General features: G+C 44.9%; 2 protein-coding genes across 5 annotated transcripts in view; one reads left to right on the top strand and one right to left on the bottom strand.

The window, feature by feature from the left end:
- Window positions 1–13487, bottom strand: part of FARS2 (phenylalanyl-tRNA synthetase 2, mitochondrial) — a 214550-nt gene extending 201063 nt beyond the window's left edge. For 3 of the 4 annotated variants that reach the window (XM_083623952.1, XM_083623954.1, XM_083623955.1), the window contains exons 1-2: window positions 13348–13487; window positions 9278–9330 (exon numbers count right to left, since the gene is read on the bottom strand). The gene's annotated coding sequence lies outside the window, so the exon portion shown is untranslated. The remainder of the gene's footprint in view (window positions 1–9277; window positions 9331–13347) is intronic. The other variant, XM_083623953.1, reaches the window with a different exon arrangement.
- A 71-nt stretch (window positions 13488–13558) lies between these two features.
- LYRM4 (LYR motif containing 4) overlaps window positions 13559–18446 on the top strand; it is a 60690-nt gene continuing 55802 nt past the window's right edge. The window contains exon 1 of the mRNA XM_083624136.1: window positions 13559–13691. Within this exon, the coding sequence (XP_083480262.1) occupies window positions 13606–13691 (86 nt within the window). The 5' untranslated portion in view covers window positions 13559–13605. The remainder of the gene's footprint in view (window positions 13692–18446) is intronic.

The following is an 18446-nucleotide window of genomic DNA, read 5'->3' as shown; positions in this document are numbered from 1 at the left end:
GCGCCGCAACCCCAGAGTCGGCCACGACTGGACCTACTGGTCAGGGGTCCCTTTACCTTTACTAAGTCTGTGTACACACCATATATTTAAAACACATTGCCCCCCCCCAAAAAAACACCCCACAAATAATTGCATGAAGTCCTGGATTAGGCAACAGAACTACAATTCCCAGCACTCTCAAGAAGCTACAGTTCCCTGGATTCTTCACGGAGGGGGGATGTTCTTTAAATGTATGATGTATGGACGACCCGTGTTCACCCTAATTCAGTGCCCTGGTGTTGAAGGGGGGGGAAATAGGGTGAGACATAGGTACTTTGAATATTAGCAGTGCATGATTAGAGAGAGAGAAAAGTTGTTTTATCCTCCAGAGAGATCATGCTCTCCATTGCAGGAATACAAACCTGGTGACCATAGTAACAGTTGCTCAGGTATGCCAGGCTAAAAACAAAAGATAGCCAGAGTTTTCATCATGTGAATGTTGAGTGCAGTGAGCCTCAGCTCCGTGCCTTCTCCCTTCCTCTTTTGTGCATCAGAAGAGAAGATAAAAATCATCCACTTACAGTTTTAAGCAAACTGTTTAAAACAAATGGTTCTGCATTATGTCGATTCAGGGAACAGTGTCTTGTTTAAAATCTAGTTAGGCAGTTGTGGTTTCTGATCCCGGTTTGTCCACTAGCTAGAGTTTAAACAAACCACAGTTTCCCCCTTTGGATGAAGAGCTGTGTTTTGTTTCTTTTTAAATGAAAAAAGAAAGCAGCTGTTTCACAAAGCAGAAAACTAACCAGAAGGAAATCCAAGACTTCTAAAATAATAGGCCGACAGAGTTGCTCTATTTCAAGCTTTGTTTCTCCTATTCAAGATTTTGGCAGTGAGCTTTTCATTTGTCTCCCCACCAAATCCTTCGCAAGGTTTGAAATCCGAATTTTGAGCATGCTTGGTTGAAAATACTCTCACCTAGAAAATGGAAGGGGAGGTGGAGGAAAGAATCCACCCTTCAGTAGACTCGGAAGTGTCACCCTATTCCATTTCCTCTTGAGTTGGATTCTCAAAATGTTTAGGTCTTCTGTGTCCTCCATCCAAAAACGAGTGCTGAAATTCTAGGCATAATGCCATCTTGGGAACAAGAAAAGTGATGGTTAAAAACAGTATTTTACAGAGATTCTGGATCCACTGATTGCCATAAGCCTGAGGGTCATTACTGGAAGTCCAGGGCACCCATTTAAATTAATTCATCTAAAGAGTACCAAATCCTTGTTTTTATAGAGGCAGACACTTTTGCTTGAGGAAACCCTAGGGAGGTACTCATGCAATCTAATTCCATACATAAGTTGCAGCAGGGGTAACCAGTGTGGCATCCTCCAGAGATTGTGAAGAATAACTCCCACCAGCCCTAACCATTAGCCATGCTGGCTGGGACCGATGCAAGTCAGAGTCCAACAGACCCTGGGAGGTTAACACATTGGCTATCACTGAGCTATAGCTTGCTAACTATGGCGTAGTGGAATGCAGGGTTTGGGAAGAAATGTATACCTTTTTCTCACGGCAGTGGGTAGTTATTCTTTGTTCATATGGACAGTACTTTACAACTTTTTATACTTCATTTTTACTTCTAGCAGCTCCCCTCTGTGGAAAACAAAAAGTACTGCAGGCCGAGTGCTAGATCTTCCCTTAATATTCTTCATTTTTACTTCTTCCTGCTATGCACAGAAGCCGTTTCTCTGGCATGAACGTATTTCATAGAGTTAGCAGTCAGGATGCAGAGAATTGGACATGCCATTAGGTCCCGCTAGTTGCTATGGAAGAGAAAGGTGTACAAGTGGAAAGTTGCTTCACAGCTGACAAAAGGAAAGCAAGTGAAACAAGACTCACTTGTTGTTCTGCAAATTTGTAAAAGTGGGCTGGAAAGGTCAGTGACTGCTTACCCAAGCAGCGCAGTTATTTATTACCTTAAGACAGCATACCTTAAGAGGATTCTGCAGAAGTGAACACCACAGGAGGAGAATGCCCAATCTTCTAAATAGGTGTTTTATTTATTTTTAAATCTAAATTGTCCTGTACTCAAACAGACTCCAGGGTAGTACAGTACAACAACAGTACAAACAACAGACTTAATCACAAAGCAATTTAAAAATGAATCAACACCAATAAGCAACCAAAGACAAACGTAACTCTTTAAAAATGTCTAGATATAAAAGAGAGCAAGCTTTAACCTGGTGCAGAAAAGGCTTATGTTGGCACCAGTCTGGAGGAAGAATTCCAAAGTCAGAGCACCACCAAAGAAAAAAAAGCCCTTCTCCTTAGTTCACACTAAGTTCACACTTAGTTCTCAGCAGTTCAGCAGCTGAGAAAAGGACCTTTACACTACCGTCATACCTAATGTTACGTCCGCTTCATGTTACGTCCCGCGGCGACCCAGAAGTACCGGAAAGGGTTACTTCTGGGTTTTGCCTCTCGCGCATGCGCAGAAGCGCAAAATGACATCACACACATGCGCAGAAGCGGCAAATCACAACCCGCGCGTGCACAGATGCGCCGCTGCAGGTTGCACTCTTTTCATGTTGTGAATGGGCCTCCAGAACGGATCCCATTTGCAACCAGAGGTACCACTGTATTACATTCAGAGGCCACTCTGCTCACTGGGGCAAGACGGTTTGAGAATTTAACACCCATCCTGGCCCAACTGCACTGGCTGCCAACTAGCTTCCAGACCCAATTCAAAGTGCGGTTTTGACTTATAAAGCTTTAAACAGCTCAGGACCGCAATATCGCAAGGGCTGTCTCTCCCCATATAAACCATCCCGAACTCTGTGTTCATCATCTGAGGCCCTTTTTTGAGTGACTCCTCCATTGAGGTCCGGAGGGTGGCAACATGAGAACAGGCCTTTTCTGCAGGGGCTCCTCATTTGTGGAATGCTCTCCCCAGAGAGGTTCTTCTGTCGCCGTCCTTAAAGACTTTTAGGCACCAGGTGAAAAGGTTCTTCTTCAACCAGGCCTTTGGCTGATTAATATTGTAGAGACTTTTAAATGTGTTTGTTGGTGGGGGTGTTATTGTTTTGTAATACTGTAAATTGTTTTGTAATAAGTCAATAGTAAAGGCTCAAATAAAGGGAGGTATAAATAAATAAAATAAACTACATGTCTCCCATGATCCTGCTACAAGCTAATGAGCACTTTTGCATGGAATGGTGTGGAAGACCAAAGATGGGAACACCGTAAGCACAAGGACCTTCATTTCACCAGTAGCAATGCTACTGGGACATTTGCAAAACCTATTTAACCAGAGAGAACGTATTTGTGCAACCAGTTGCAAATCAGGAAGGCCTAGTCCCTTTGGTGCTGTTTTAAAAACAATTCCCAGTGTTTACGTATTCCCAGTAATACGTGGTTGAAACATACAGGCTCTGGAATGGTCACTACAGTCCTCTAGATGCAATAGACTACAACATCCATCAGTCCCAGCCACCAGGGCCAATGGCCAATGATGATGGGAGTTGTAGCCCAGCCAGTGTTAGAAACCAGGATGGGTTGTGGGTGCCAAAACAGAATGTCTGGTCGCCACGGGGGGGGGGGGGTCAGCAACACTTTTTATTTATTATTTTGATAAGCATGAACTAATACGCAATTCACATATGTGACACATTGTTAATACCACATTTTTAGCAGAAATTGTTAATACATGTTTAATTTGGTGTTTATAATAAAAATATTGGTACCATAATTCAGTTTTCAAAACACTCGACTCCTTCTTGTTAAACTCCTTAACATATTGTCTATCCTTAACATATACAGTGCTACCTCTGGTTACGTACATAATTCGTTCCAGAGGTCCGTTCTTAACCTGAAACTGTTCTTAACCTGAAGCACCACTTTAGCTAATGGGGCCTCCTGCTGCCGCCGTGCCCCTGGAGCATGATTTCTGTTCTCATCCTGAAGCAAAGTTCTTAACCCAAGGTACTATTTCTGGGTTAGTGGAGTCTGTAACCTGAAGCGTATGTAACCCGAGTTACCACGGTACTTCAAGGCTTCAAATCCTTGAGTGTCAACCAGGCGCAAAAAATGGCACCCAGACTTTTTGAGGTGCTCGCAAATGGAGAATTCTTTGGGTGCAAAATGTGCCCGGCACCCTGCTAATTTCGAACCCTGGGCCCAGCAGCAATATCTGGACAGGAACCACAATGGCTTTTAAAGAGAAATCTCTAACCTATACTCTCCCCTCCAGAGTATTTCTCTCTCTGTGTTATCATACTATATTCTACTTTGCCTTCAGAAAGCGCCAAGGGGCTCCCAAGAGTCTTCCATCCAGGCAATGAAAAAGCCCACTTCTCCTCGGATTTACAACTGTTATACAATCAGACACTTGCTTGCTGCCTTGCAGGACATCTTCGGGAGAAGAAAAGACTAAGGAGTAAACCCTACACAAATCCAGAGTGGAGACCCTAAGACGGTTGGATGGCTCCTTGTACACCTCCTTCCGGGAACCCCTGCACCCAAGCTGGTGCCAAACATATTGCTCTTCTTTCCTTTGGACCACATCAACCAGGCCAGGGGAAGTCTTGTTGTCTGGGCAGCCCAGGAGCTCCACACACACTGCCCAGGCTTTCACTTGGTGCAGCTAACACAGCAAAAACAATGTAGGAGGCAGCAGTTATGAGTTACCGGTCTCTACAGCCACAGCAGGTGCTGTGATTCTCCAGTAGTTTGACCTCACCCCCCGAGGTGCATTCCATTGTCTCTCCTGAGAGACAGATGCCAACAACAACAATCAGACACTCTCCGAACACTGCTAACCTGCATGTATCTACTCCGCAGTAAGCCTCATTGAGTTCAATATTCTTCTTATATTCTTAGGTACAAATCTGCAGAGCAGAAGTTCCCTCATTTCTACAAATGTCCGTTCGCAATCCAAAGCTAATTCTGAACCAAGGAACATTTAAGCCTTTCCAAGAAGAGCTTTGAACTAAAGTGCCCTGGTAACAATGTGGCATGCAATAAAATAGCTTTATATTTAGGGTCCTTCAGCCCAACCTATACTGAAGAAGCTACTTCTGAAAATCCACCCAACAGAGCCACTTTTATCTAGGAAAACAGTATTATCATTTGCACATACCATAAGATAAAGGTGAGTGAGCATAACAGTGCCTTTCAAGAACAAAATTGGAAGTGATCCTTCGGAAAGTAGAAAACTGAAGCCTCGTGACAAGGCCATGGGGCAGAATAACCACAGATCTGTGAGAAATTCAGACCAAACTAAGGCCTTGTTTGTGTTCAGTTCTATTACATTCAACTTGCTTCCAATGCAGTCATGTCAAACCACCACCTACAGAGAAATTAATGAGGGGGAAACTGAAATACTTCTTTTTGTTATTATGAAGGGATGATTTATTGACTAACAGAGATTGCTCGTTTCAGTCATTTTTTATTTTGCAGAGAACTCATCTGATTTTGACATCTCAATGTTAGATATAACATTCCAGATTAATATGTCTTCTAAAATTTTATATCCAATTCACACACATACAGTTTTCCACTTCTTTTATTCCTTCAAGCTATTCAACCCTTGGCTAGGTTTTGTTTTAAAACACAGCCCGACACATTTTTTTAATAGAAACCCATTTTGCATTATCAAATGTAGCTACTTAGTCAACACATTATTGATGCAAAGAACGAAAATACAAAACAAGAAGGCTGGAAGTTGCAACTGACAAATTAGCACTTCGCAACCCCAACTGCCCACCTCCCATGCTGATGGTGACTGGGTCCACACTCCTTACAAGAAGCTTCCAGCAGTGAACCCTGGTGGCCTTGTGCCCATGGAATTCCCTCCCCAATGAGGTGTGTTTCACACCTTTTAGGAAACATCTTTTTCAAAAAGCTTTCGCGGGAGGAATGGGGTGAAGAATTGTTTGTTGATCTCCTGTAGTCGGATTTGTAAATGCATAATTTCATGCTGTCTTTTCCTATTGTGCCTTAATAATAATAGTAATTTTTATTTATACCCCGCCCTCCCCAGCCAAGGCCAGGCTCAGGGCGGCTAACAAGCAATAATAAAAACAAGTTGAATGAATACAACTTAAAAACAAGATTAAAATACAACATTAAAATATTGAAACACTAAAATCCAGCCTCATCACAGGAGGAGAAAGGAAAAAGAAAGAGGGGGAGGGAATCAAATTGGCTCCAAGCCAAAGGCCAGGCGGAACAACTCTGTCTTACAGGTCCTGCAGAAAGAAATCAGATCCTGCAGGGCCCTGGTCTCATGAGACAGAGCGTTCCACCAAGCCAGAGCCAGTCTTGAAAAGGCCCTGGCTCTATTTGTGGACCTTAAGGTCCTTCGTGGGGCATACCAGGAGAGGCGGTCTCGTAGGTACGAGGGTCCTAAGCCGGAAGGGCTATGCATTTGTTTTTATTTTTATTGTAGTATATGAGACTGATAAATACCAACCTACATTATTTTTACAAAGAACTCTGGACCAGTCCTGAGGAAAGTTGTCTAACATAGCTAGCAAAGTATGATGCCCATTAGGAAAAAAATACAAGCAACAAGAGGTGGGCTTTGTTTCAGCAACTCCCAGCTTAATAGAAAAAGTGTACAGTGGTACCTTGGTTTTCGAACAGAATGTGTTCTGGGAAATCCGTTCAATTCTCAGAACCGTTCAAAAACCAAAGCGCGGCTTCCAATTGGCTGCAGGAGCATCCTACAGCCAATCGAAAGCCGTGGAAGACGCGCCAGACGTTCGGCTTCCGTAAATCGTTCGAAAACCGGAACACTCACTTCCGGGTTTCGATCATTCGGGAGCTGATTTGTTCGGGAGCCAAGGCATTTGGCTTCCAAGGTACAACTGTACTTTGTTAAGATTGCTTCATACAGAGCAGTTCCTGGCCCTACTGTTCTCTCCTAGCCTCTCTAACACTCTCCCAATCCTTTCTTCCATACTTCCTGTTCCTCCTTCAAAGTCCTCCCTTGCTACTGCTGGGTTTACTTTTGATCTTCATACATATTTCTACAAGCGGACACTTTCTGTTCTGTTTTTAAAAGCTGAAAAAAGGCATGACTAAATGGAGATAAACGACAATGCCATGAAAGTTGGTGATTATTCAAGCACGCATGAAAACTATCACTGCAAGTAACTGAATATCAGAGAAACACATGCTATCACTCCCTCTCCCCAAAAGCACAGTGCTATGTCATAAAACTGAAAGGACATATAGCAAAAAAATAATTTAAGCAATGTATGACAATATTACAAATATGCCCTAGAGAATGCAACAGCTGCTCCATCCACACAGTTCCATGATCTCTGCAGGTACTATGTTCAAATTCATTAGTCTGCTACTACAGCTTTAGACTATTATTAAGTATGCCAGATGGCAATGTTTTTATATCCTCTTCAAATTGCTCATTTATCCTGAATTCACACAGAAGGCAAGGAAAAGACTGAACCAGGTTCCTGTCCTGCTAACTCTTCCCTTGGAGTCACCAGAAGTCCAGAGGCTCAAGGACCTAAAAGCTCTTTCCCATTCTCCATAACTGCACTGAGTAACTTGAAGTATGCATGGTCACGATCAGTCCTCAGTAGAAACTGACCCATGCATTACAACAGGCAGGTACAATAGTTCAGGACCACAACTCTTACCAACATAAATGTGCATGGTTTGCAGCCCCTAAAGCTGGTCTAGTAGCCCACCAGCCACTGGTGCAATACAATTCCCATCAACCCCAGCAAGCATGATCATAGAATTATAGAATTGGAAGGGACCCCAAGGGTCATCTAGTCCAACCCCCGGCCATGCAGGAATCTCAGCTAAAGCATCCAAGACAGATGGCCACCCAACCTCTGTTTAAAAACCTCCTTCTTTTAGGAATTCTAGGTGCTGAAACCCCAATGGAGCAGAAAATACTACAGTCATACCTCGGGATAAATATTCAGGATAAGTAATTTCGGGTTGCGCTCCATGGCGACCCGGAAGTAACAGAGTGCGTTACTTCCGGGTTTCACCGCTCGCGCATGCACAGACGGTCAAAATGACGTCACACGCATGCGCGGAAGCGACGAAACACGACCCACGCACGCACAGACGCACAGACGCGTCTTACGTTCTGTTCAGGATGCGAACGGGGCTCCGTAACGGATCCCATTCACATCCCGAGGTACCAATGTATTTATTTATGCGACCACAGCTGCTCGGATGTTAATGACCCAGAAATGGAAAGAAGTCCCTACCAGAGAAGAATGGCAGATTAAGTTGATGGATTATGCCAAAATGGCAAAAATGACCAGAAGAATCAGAAATCAGGAAGACCAAAATTTTAATAAGGTAAGGAATGGGGGAAATTTATAATTTATCTTAAAAACCATGGTAAACAGGTAAAATCATTAGTAGGATTGGAATGACACTTGTAGTTTAATGTCAAATTTTGGATATAATGGAGATGTAAAAGATTTGGATTATTATAAAAGATTCAGGAGGAAATGGTTAACAAAAAGACCCACAAAGGGGAGGAGGGAAATTCAGGAGAGTCTTTGGAATCTTGTTTTTATGTTGATTGTTGATAATTCACTGTAAAATTTAAACTGCAAAACTAAATAATTAAAAAACAACAACACCCCTCTAAGGAAGGAGAGTCCACAACCTCTCGAGGGAGCCTGTTCCACTGTCGAACAGCTCTGACTGTCAGAAAGTTCTTCCCAATGTTTAGTCGGAATCTCCTTTCTTGTAACTTGGATCGATTGGTTCAGGTCCTAGCCTCCGGAGCAGTAGAAAACAAGACAGTGACAACCACCAACTTGGATGGATTTAAAAGAGGATTAGACAAATTCATGGGTGCAGCAATAAAACTGCTAGCACTTTTGCAAAGCTAAACAGGGTCTGGTCTGGTTTCAAACTGAATGGGGGACTGAATGCTGAGATTCCTGCATTGCAGCGGGTTGGACTGGATGACCCTCGAGGTCCCTTCCAAACTCTACAATTATACGATTCTATGGCAAGGCTATCGATGGCTTCTAACCATGATGGATATGTTGGTTGGAGGTATTATGCCTCTGAATGCCAGTTGCTGGAAATCACACATGGGGAGAATGCTATTGCTCTCACGTCCTGCTTTTGGACTTGCAATGAACATCTGGTTGGCCTATGTGGAAACAGGATGCTGGACTAGATGGGCCTTTGTGGCCTGATTCAGCAGAGCTCTTCTTAAGGTGCCAAATAAGATGTTCCCAAGCCACCACTGTCACCACCCAAAAAAGCATATTAATAGAAGCATGGTTTCTAGGCTTACCTATAAGAGTCCCCAGCAGTTTATCAGTCTGTAATAAGCAGCTGAAACAATAGCTGTAAAAAAGGGAAAGGGCAGACAGAGAAACAACAACAGGAAAACACATTATAATGAGGACACTCATAGTTCACAGAACCTATCACAAACTGCTTTTTTAAATGCCTTCAGTTTGAAAAGAGGTTTGCAGTGAAGGAAGGGCTGGCGACTGCTCTAAGAAACCAAACAGAGAACTTCACACTGGGTGTGCAGAGCAAGCTGCAGAGACCAATTTTTTGGGCCCAGGCCATTACTGTATTTCCAAACCTAAATTATTTGCTGCAACACTAGTAGCGGTTCTAGCCTGAACTTTTCATTTTATTCCTGGTCTCCCAATTGGCAAAAACTAAGGCGTTTCCATGCGCTGCTCTGGTTTTGCCAGAAGTGGCTTAGTCACGCTGGCCACACGACCTGTCTGCGGACAAACGCCGGCTCCCTCGGCAAGTAAATCGAGATGAGCGCCGCAACCCCAGAGTCGTCCGTGACAGGACTTAACGGTCAGGGGTCCCTTTATCTTTACCTTTAAGATAAATTACAGTGGTACCTCGGGTTAAGTACTTAATTTGTTCCAGAGGTCCGTTCTTAACCTGAAACTGTTCTTAACCTGAGGCACCACTTTAGCTATTGGGGCCTCCTGCTGCTGCTGCACCACCGGAGCACGATTTCTGTTCTCTTCCTGAAGCAAAGTTCTGAACCCGAGGTACTATTTCTGGGTTAGTGGAGTCTGTAACCTGATGCGTATGTAACCTGAAGCATATGTAACCCGCGGTACCACTGTATTTGGTTATTTCTGGAAAAGACACTTCGGCCTCCAACTTCAACATAGGATATTTGCAATTAATCAACTTGCAATTAATGTTTGAACAAATGAGATACAAAAAAGTGCATAAAGAAACAAGGAAGAGAGAGAGACTCTTTGAAATAAAGAAATAAGAGCAGTACTGCAACAATAACAGCATTAAATAAAAGCGTCCTTCCATAAATCCCAATGTGAGCTGAATATCCATGCAGTAAACAATAAATTGAAAACAAACTGCATAAATGTTATCAGACTGTTTTCCTTTTCGTCTTGCATGACTTGCATTCATTAATTTTTCCATAGCTGCTAATACCCAAAGTTGCCGAGTCCAAATTTCCATCAAATCAGTCTCTGAGATCTCAAATATCTTGCCATAGTAAGCTCAGCTGCTGTCTCCAAATAATAATCAGAACTTTTTGAGATAGGTTTTGAGCTTCCAGATCAAAGACAGGGTGATTTTTGGATTGGGGGGTTACAGATTGACCTGTAATTGCTCCTACCTTGAGAAAGGCTTTGCCCCTAAATTGCTGCACTAATGGGCAATTCTATCACAATTTCACTAAGAGTGGGTTATTTGACTTGGCTATTTTACTAAACAATAAAGGATGCATATAAAACTGATTTAGAACTTTCAGGGCAGTTTCCCAAATTCTGGCCAAGGTTGGTCTAAAACAGTGTTTCCCAAACTTGAGTCTCCAGCTGTTTTTGGACATAATCTCATCATCCCTGAACACTGGTCCTGCTAGCTAGGGATGATGGGAGTTGTAGTCCAAATACAGCTGGACACTCATGTTTGGGAAACACTGATCTAAAATGTGTTTTATACCAATCCCCCGCCCCGTAAATATCTTCTATTGATTCTCCTGTCTTGTTCTCAGCAGATTTTAAATTCCTCCAAAGAAACCATCACAGCTTGCACTTGGATATTATAGTTTGCAGAGATAAGCCCTTTCCCCTTAGGGTTCTCTTTATGAATTAAATGTTGAATGCAATTAATTTCATGTTCTTAAACTAGTAATTTTTGTATATAAAAAAGTTTTGCATACGCTTCTATTATTTCCAACATTTGCTTTGCTTACTTTTTCCAATAAAAGAAAAGGAAATAGAAAAGGTGAGTGTTGCTTCCTTGCCCATAGCAGCGGGGGACTTAATTTACAAATGGAACACACTCAACAGGAAGCGAAACATGTTCTTATTCCAAGGCAAACTTCACAAACCAAAATACCTACTTCCGGATTTGCAGCGTTCTTAATTGCAGTTGTTCATAAACTAAGCTGTTCTTAAACCAAGGTACCACTGTACTTGCATTTTTTTTCTGTTGCAAACTGTCCCGGTGTAAAATTAACTGAAGGGTTTCCAACCGGTCTCTGCAACCAGTTGCACTATGGTGTGGTCCTAACACCCCAGTCTAGGGACAAGAGCAAACACCAATGGGCCAGGGACAGGGGTTTGCTGGAGAAAGTGAGGCGGCATCTCCAAGTCAGGACCAGCAGAGTTTGTGAACGGTGCAGGGCTACAGCGTGGCAGCGCTGGAAAAAAGTAAGTGTGCGATTTCAGAGAAAATCTTCAGGCATTAAGAAAGCCAGCAGCTACAGTAGCAGCTACTACTGCAGCCCGTGTTTTGTTAGCCCCCAAAATGGAAAACGAGCGAGGTCCCAACCAAAGAAGAGTGGCAACTTAAGTTGACGGAATACCGAATGCACACCTCGCAGACTTACCATACAGAATAAAAAACATACGTTTCGAGAAGATTGGAAAACGCTTATTAAATATATGGGGAATAATTGTGTGCGGCTGAAAACGATGGCAGCATTAAGATAAATTCCACAGTACAGTGGTACCTCGGGTTAAGTACCGTATTTTTCGCCCCATAGGGCACACTGGCCCATAGGGCACACCAAGTTTTTTGGGGGGGGGAATAAAGGGGGAAAAAATTATTTTCCCCCCATGCGCGGGGCTGGGGCGGGGGAAGCCTGAGCTTCCCCCAACCCCAGCCCCCAGAACAGGCTGCTATCTGCAAGCCTAGGGAGCCCGCGGGAAGTCGTGCCAGTCTCCCCAGGCTTGCGGATATCTGCCCGAAGGCATCGGGATGCAGGCATCTCTCTTCGGGATGCAGGCAACTCCGCAAACCAGGTCGGGGAACAGCGGGATGGCGGCGCTCTGCCTCCCCGCTGTCCCCCGAGCTTGCTTGCGGGGGTGGGGGTGGGGGAAGCCCGAGCTTCTCCCGACCCCAGCCCCCAGAACAGGCTATTGCCCGCAAGCCTTGCGGATATCTGCGCGAAGCACGGGGCGCGCTCCAGAGTGCGCCCTGTGCTTCGGACTGCAGGCTGCTGCCCACAAGCCTTGGGAGCCCGGCGGGCACTCCCGCCGGGCTCCCAAGGCTTGCAGATAGCTTCCTGAAGCCTGGAGAGCGAGAGGGGTCGGTGCGCACCGACGCCTCTCGCTCTTCAGGCTTCAGCGAAATCCTGCATTCGCCCCATAGGACGCACACACATTTCCCCTTCATTTTTGGAGGGGGGAAAGTGCGTCCTATAGGGCGAAAAATACGGTACTTAATTCGTTCCGGAGGTCCGTTCTTAACCTGAAACTGTTCTTAACCTGAAGCACCACTTTAGCTAATGGGGCCTCCTGCTGCTGCCGCGCTGCCAGAGCACTATTTCTGTTCTCATCCTGAAGCAAAGTTCTTAACCTGAAGCACTATTTCTGGGTTAGCGGAGTCTGTAACCTGAAGCATATGTAGCCTGAAGCGTATGTAACCCGAGGTACCACTGTATGAATAAGTTTTGATGAATGTAATAATGGAATACTGAATGGTATATAGTTTTTTTGGTGAGATATGCAGGGATTTATGATATATGCAAAAGTAACCATGGAAAGAGAAGGAGGGAAGTCATTGATATCTTAAGAATGTAAAAATGAGTCTCTTAATAATAATAATAATAATACCTTTACGTATTGTCATTGTACAACATTGTACAAATTGTAAAAGAGAAAACTTAATAAAAATTATATGCAAAAAAGAAAGCCAGCAGCTAAGCAACTGGTTTTGTTTTCGAGTTGCTTTGGACTCGGGGCGGTATTTGCTGGGCAGAGTCAGGTCTGCAGGTTTTAAACAGGAGACGGGACGACGACGACGACCCAGGCGAGGGCAGCATTATTCCCTCCCCAGGCTGCGCCCGAGTCCCCGCCGCGAGAGACGGCCCCGCGCCTCCTTCCGCCGCCCGCCTCTCGGACTCACCTTCCTCTCCTCGGCAGCCTCTCCGGGCGGTCTCAGAAGCTGCCCGGGCCGCGCCTGACGCGTCCGCGGCCTTTTCCCGAGCCGAGCCTTCGGCCCCGAGAGCGCGGCTCTTTCGCTCGGAGAGCCCGGCTGGCTCCACTTCCCGCGCGAACCCCGCTGCGGAGCTCGGCGCCGGCTTCCCCGCCGCTTCCGGAGTCAGGCCCCGGCGGAGGCCGCCTCAGAAGCAGGGGCCTTCGGCAGGCCCGGCGTGTTTTCAACATGGCAGCGTCCAGGCGGGCTCAGGTGCTGCGGCTCTACCGGGCTTTGCTGAGGGAGAGCCAGAGCTTCAGCGCCTACGGATACAGGTACGGGAAAGGCTTCCTCCGCCTTCGGCTTGAAGGCCCCTCGCGGCCCCTTTCCCTCGAGCGCGGTGGGGTTTCCCCTTCTCTGAAAATAAAAAGTGCGTAGCCTTTTCTGCAGCCTTTATTCTCCAACCCAATGGGGGCTGCAAGCTGACGTGTCCCTATTGACCTGGGAGGAAGCCCCACTGAACTCGAGGCTGGAAACGAACTGGGTTGGGGTCCTGATGGCGTCTAAACTTGATTGGGAGGGTGGCTGGGGGCTATTTGGTTTTTTTGTGCTGTATTTTGTTGCGCAAGTTTTTAGAGATTCCCCTCCCTCCCCCCCCCAAAAAAAGAGGGGAGGAACCCTTATCTTTCACAAGCAGCTAAAATATATTAATTCCTTTTTGGTATATTGGGGTTCTTAACGGGAACTTTAAAAACAACCACACACCATTGTATACCAAAGTTAGCATTTCGGAAAGAAACCTTACTACACTGCTTCCTGCCTGCCGTGTGTACCTATGTTTCTGTGTTATATGGGACTTCCTAGTAAATCTGTTGCTATTGTTATTGTTTGTTGCATTTATATGCTGTGTATCTTTAATCAAGAGCTGAAAGATATTGATTCCTGTTTGGTGTATTGGGATTCTTACAGGAACTTAAAAGAAATAGCAACACACCTTTGTATGTATACAAAAGTTAGCATTTCAGAAAGAAACCTTACTGTTCTTTCCTGCAGTGATCCTGTGTTAATTGGGACTTCCTAGGAAATCTGTTGTTGTTATTTATTACATGCCACATTTTATCCAAAGGAGCTCAAGGTGGTGCACATGGTTCTCCTCCCCATTTTATCCTCACAACAACCCTGTGAAGTAGGTTAGGCCGAGAGATGGTGACTGGCCCAAGGCCGCCCAGTGGGCTTCATGGCTGAGCTGGGATTTGAACCCTTGTCTCCCAACACTCTAACCATTATGCCATACTGAAGTGCAGCCTTAGGGAGCAATTCTAAAGCAAGATCCCCTGGGCTGAGCAGGTTAGAATCCAACAGGTCTCCAGCTGAGCCAGGAAACACATCCTCCACCCAGCTACGGATACCAGCAGATCTTAACTTAGTTTAAGCCTGAAAAGGGTAATGAATGACATGGCAGGGACCAGAAAGGGTGGATGTTAAAGGCCTATTCACTAGGTCAGGTGACCTGGCAACTCCGCTTACACCAGCCCAAAGGGTGATATAACTCAAACAGTATTTTAAATGCTTGTTTTATCTCTGTCAGGCTTAGGTCAGTGCAGCCAGCAGCAGCCCTGCTACTGAGTGGGTTTGGATCTGCTGTGACTTTACACCAGTTCCTTGAGTATAGGATTGCTTGTTGGGCTGCATAAGTGTACCTTGACCCCAGCCCTTGAAAGGCAGGATAAAAAAATCAGTGAGTGAGAGCTCCTCAGGCATGGAAAATCACATAATTAGTTTCCTGGTAATCCATGTCTGACCTTCATATGTATTGGAAAGGAACAGTTTCAACTTTAAGGTGTGGCATTTACCCCCACTCTCAGAACAGCTTGACCCCGGTTGCAATGGATTTTTCTATCACATTGTTGGTACAGTCCAATCCAAACAGGCAGAATGCCCCTCAGTGCTAGTTGCTGCGAATTGCATAGATAGTTTGCTTTTGAGCTCAAAGGCATCTGGTTGGCCACTGTGAGAGTCATTGGCCTGATAGAACAGGCTCTTTTTATGCTCTTATCTTATGTATATACAGGTCTATGAGAAATTGTCAAGGAAAGATGCGTACTGTTACCACCTTTGGGTCAGAGCTGTTCATACATTGCAAGAGAGCATTGATTCTTTAAAGATATGTTTGAATTTTCAAAAACAACATGCAAACAAGACAAACCACAAAGAAACAAAAAACAATGGCTTTATGGAGCACATTGTTTCAGTTGGAATAAAATAAACAGAGGGTTCAGTGCACTTTTGCAGGCATCGTAATAAGAGATTCCTCAAAGGGAGATTTTTAGAATAAGAGCTGCATATTGATATGGTATCCTCAGCACATACTGCAGAAACATGTGTCAATGGGAGCCTCTGCAGTGTGCAAGTAACTATTTATAAAACATATTTATAGTACCCATACATCAAAATGGTCTTGTTTGGTAACCCATTTTTGAACCCTCATATGATGGGTTAAATGTAACATCACTCAGAATTGTGGAGGGCCCCAAGGGTCATTCAGTTCAGCCTCATGCAATGTTGGACAATCACAACTAAAGTAGGAGGAGGATATGCCATTTTTATTCACTAGTACTTTGGCAAAGCTAGAGTAGACTACTCAAAAGTAACAGCACAATCCTAACCATGTCTGCTCAGAAGGAAGTCCAATTGAGTTCAGTAGGGTTTACTCCCAGGTAAGTGGATACATGATTGTAGCCTGAGCCTCCTGTCTTCTGCCAACCAAACCCAACATATACATTAAATAAATCTTGGGACAGAAAGCCCCCCCCCCCCCCCGTTTATTGATCTTCTGGATTTCTTTTCTTCAGGCAGGAGACACTGGTTGCATACACATCATATATTTTAAGTACCGTACAGTGGTACCTCGGGTTAAGAACTTAATTCGTTCTGGAGGTCCGTTCTTAACCTGAAACTGTTCTTAACCTGAAGCACCACTTTAGCTAATGGGGCCTCCTGTTGCCGCTGCGCCACTGGAGCACGATTTCTGTTCTCATCCTGAAGCAAAGTTCTTAACCCGAGATACTATTTCTGGGTTAGCGGAGTCTGTAACCTGAAGCGTACGTAACCTGAAGCGTATGTAACCTGAGGTACCACTGTATATACCCCAAGAATCCTGGGAACTGTAGTTCACCCCTCACAGAGCTACAGTTCCTGAGATTCGTTTTGGTAGAAATGTGCTTTAAACATATGGGGTTTACACAGCCGGTGGCTCTTGCCTGAAGAGCATAAACCCAGAACAACAATGAACATGGGGGGTTTTCTTCCCAAGGTTTCTTTAATGCACTGGAACTTTCTGCATAATGGCATCTATTTCAAGTGCAAGGTCTGCCAACACGCTGTGTTAGCTTTTAGTAGCATAGCCCCATGAAAATCCACCTGGAGATGCATGAAGAGTGGTTTTAGGCCTGCTTACATGATAAGGGAAGGTCTGCGACATGGAAATAAATGAACATCATGTTCCTTGGTAGCTCCCATTATTTTTAGTGGGGGGTAGCCATGGCTCTGTAGTTAAGCCTAGGGCTTGCTGATTGGCGGTTCGAATCCCCGCGATGAGGTGAGCTCCCGTTGTTCGGTCCCTGCTCCTGTCAACACAGCAGTTCGAAAGCACGAAGTGCAAGTAGATAAATAGGTACTGCTCCAGCGGGAAGGTAAATGGCATTTCCGTGTGCTGCTCTGGTTCGCCAGAAGCGGCTTAGTCATGCTGGCCACATGACCCGGAAGCTGTATGCCAGCTCCCTCAGCCAGTAAAGCGAGATGAGCATCGCAACCCCAGAGTCGTCTGCGACTGGACCTAATGGTCAGGGGTCCCATTACCTTTACCTTGCATGCAGAAGGTCCCAGGATCAATCCTCAGCATCTCTGAGTATGGCTGGGAAGGACTCCTGCTTGAAATCCTGGAAAGCTGCTGCCAGCCAGTGTAGGACAATACACTGAGCTATGTAGACCAATGTGTTGGTTAAATGCAAGGCATCTTCACAGCTGTAATGGAATTGGCATTGTTATTGAATGGCTTGGGATTTCAACATGCTTGTTAATTTTTGTTTGTAGGAGCCAGTGTGATGTTCCTTGCAATGAGCCTTCTGGCACATTATTTTTAGAGAAGCATTTTACCAGCTTATTCATTCACTTAGGTTTGATCTGGAAATCAGAAGTATTTAATGTACTGCCGCAACTTGCTTTCCTGCAACTTGTTCTTTCAATCAGAGGTTTGAATAATGTTGTCACTGCCATTGTAACTACAGAGTAATCTTGGGGCCTCTTCTATGCTGGAGTTTGTGAAACTTAATGAAAACACTTAACTACTCTCTTGTGGCGGATATTGTGCTCCCTTCAGGTTTTGAATTGCTTTTTGTTTTTCTCCATTGGTTTTCGTGCCTGGGTGCAGCAGGCGGCAAACAAAGTAGATTCCAAAATGGAAGTTAAAACAGCTGAAGTGCAAATCGAAAACAAAGACTAAGAGGCTAGAGTCGAGAGATGTGCGTGAGGGTTTCTAGCAGAGATAAAATGCCGCTAGGACTGAGATTAGAAAACAGTTCATTGAAGCTGCACTTAATCACCAGGGACACCATCCAGTTCACTGTGAGTGCAACATCTGAACCCCAAAGATTTCCAAATGCTCCATGGAGGCCTGTCCCCTTGCTCCGCCATATGCATTCACAAAGGCATCACTACCCAGAATTTGGATAGAGCTCTTGGTTCAGTGCTTATTACTTGTGCTTCAGAGTGTGGCCCCAATGTGCAGACACTGTGTCCATCGTGGGCAGGATGATGACCTAAGTTTTTGTGGTCTCAACCTTATCTTATAAATCTTTTACTTCTAGCACATAGGCTGGGACTTAGCCTCAGAATCCCTTATATGTATTGTTGTTGTTGTATTATTTTACTATGCCAGTGTGGTGCAGTGGTTAAGAGCGGTGGACTCGTAATCTGGGGAACCGGGTTCGCGTCTCCGCTCCTCCACATGCAGCTGCTGGGTGACCTTGGGCCAGTCACACTTCTCTGAAGTCTCTCAGCCCCACTCACCTCACAGAGTGTTTGTTGTGGGG

Source organism: Podarcis filfolensis (assembly GCF_964270895.1).
Source record: "Podarcis filfolensis genome assembly, chromosome: 7".
Taxonomy (NCBI): domain Eukaryota; kingdom Metazoa; phylum Chordata; class Lepidosauria; order Squamata; family Lacertidae; genus Podarcis; species Podarcis filfolensis.
The sequence above is the reverse complement of the archived record's forward strand: the minus strand, read 5'-3'. Positions and strand labels throughout refer to the sequence as shown.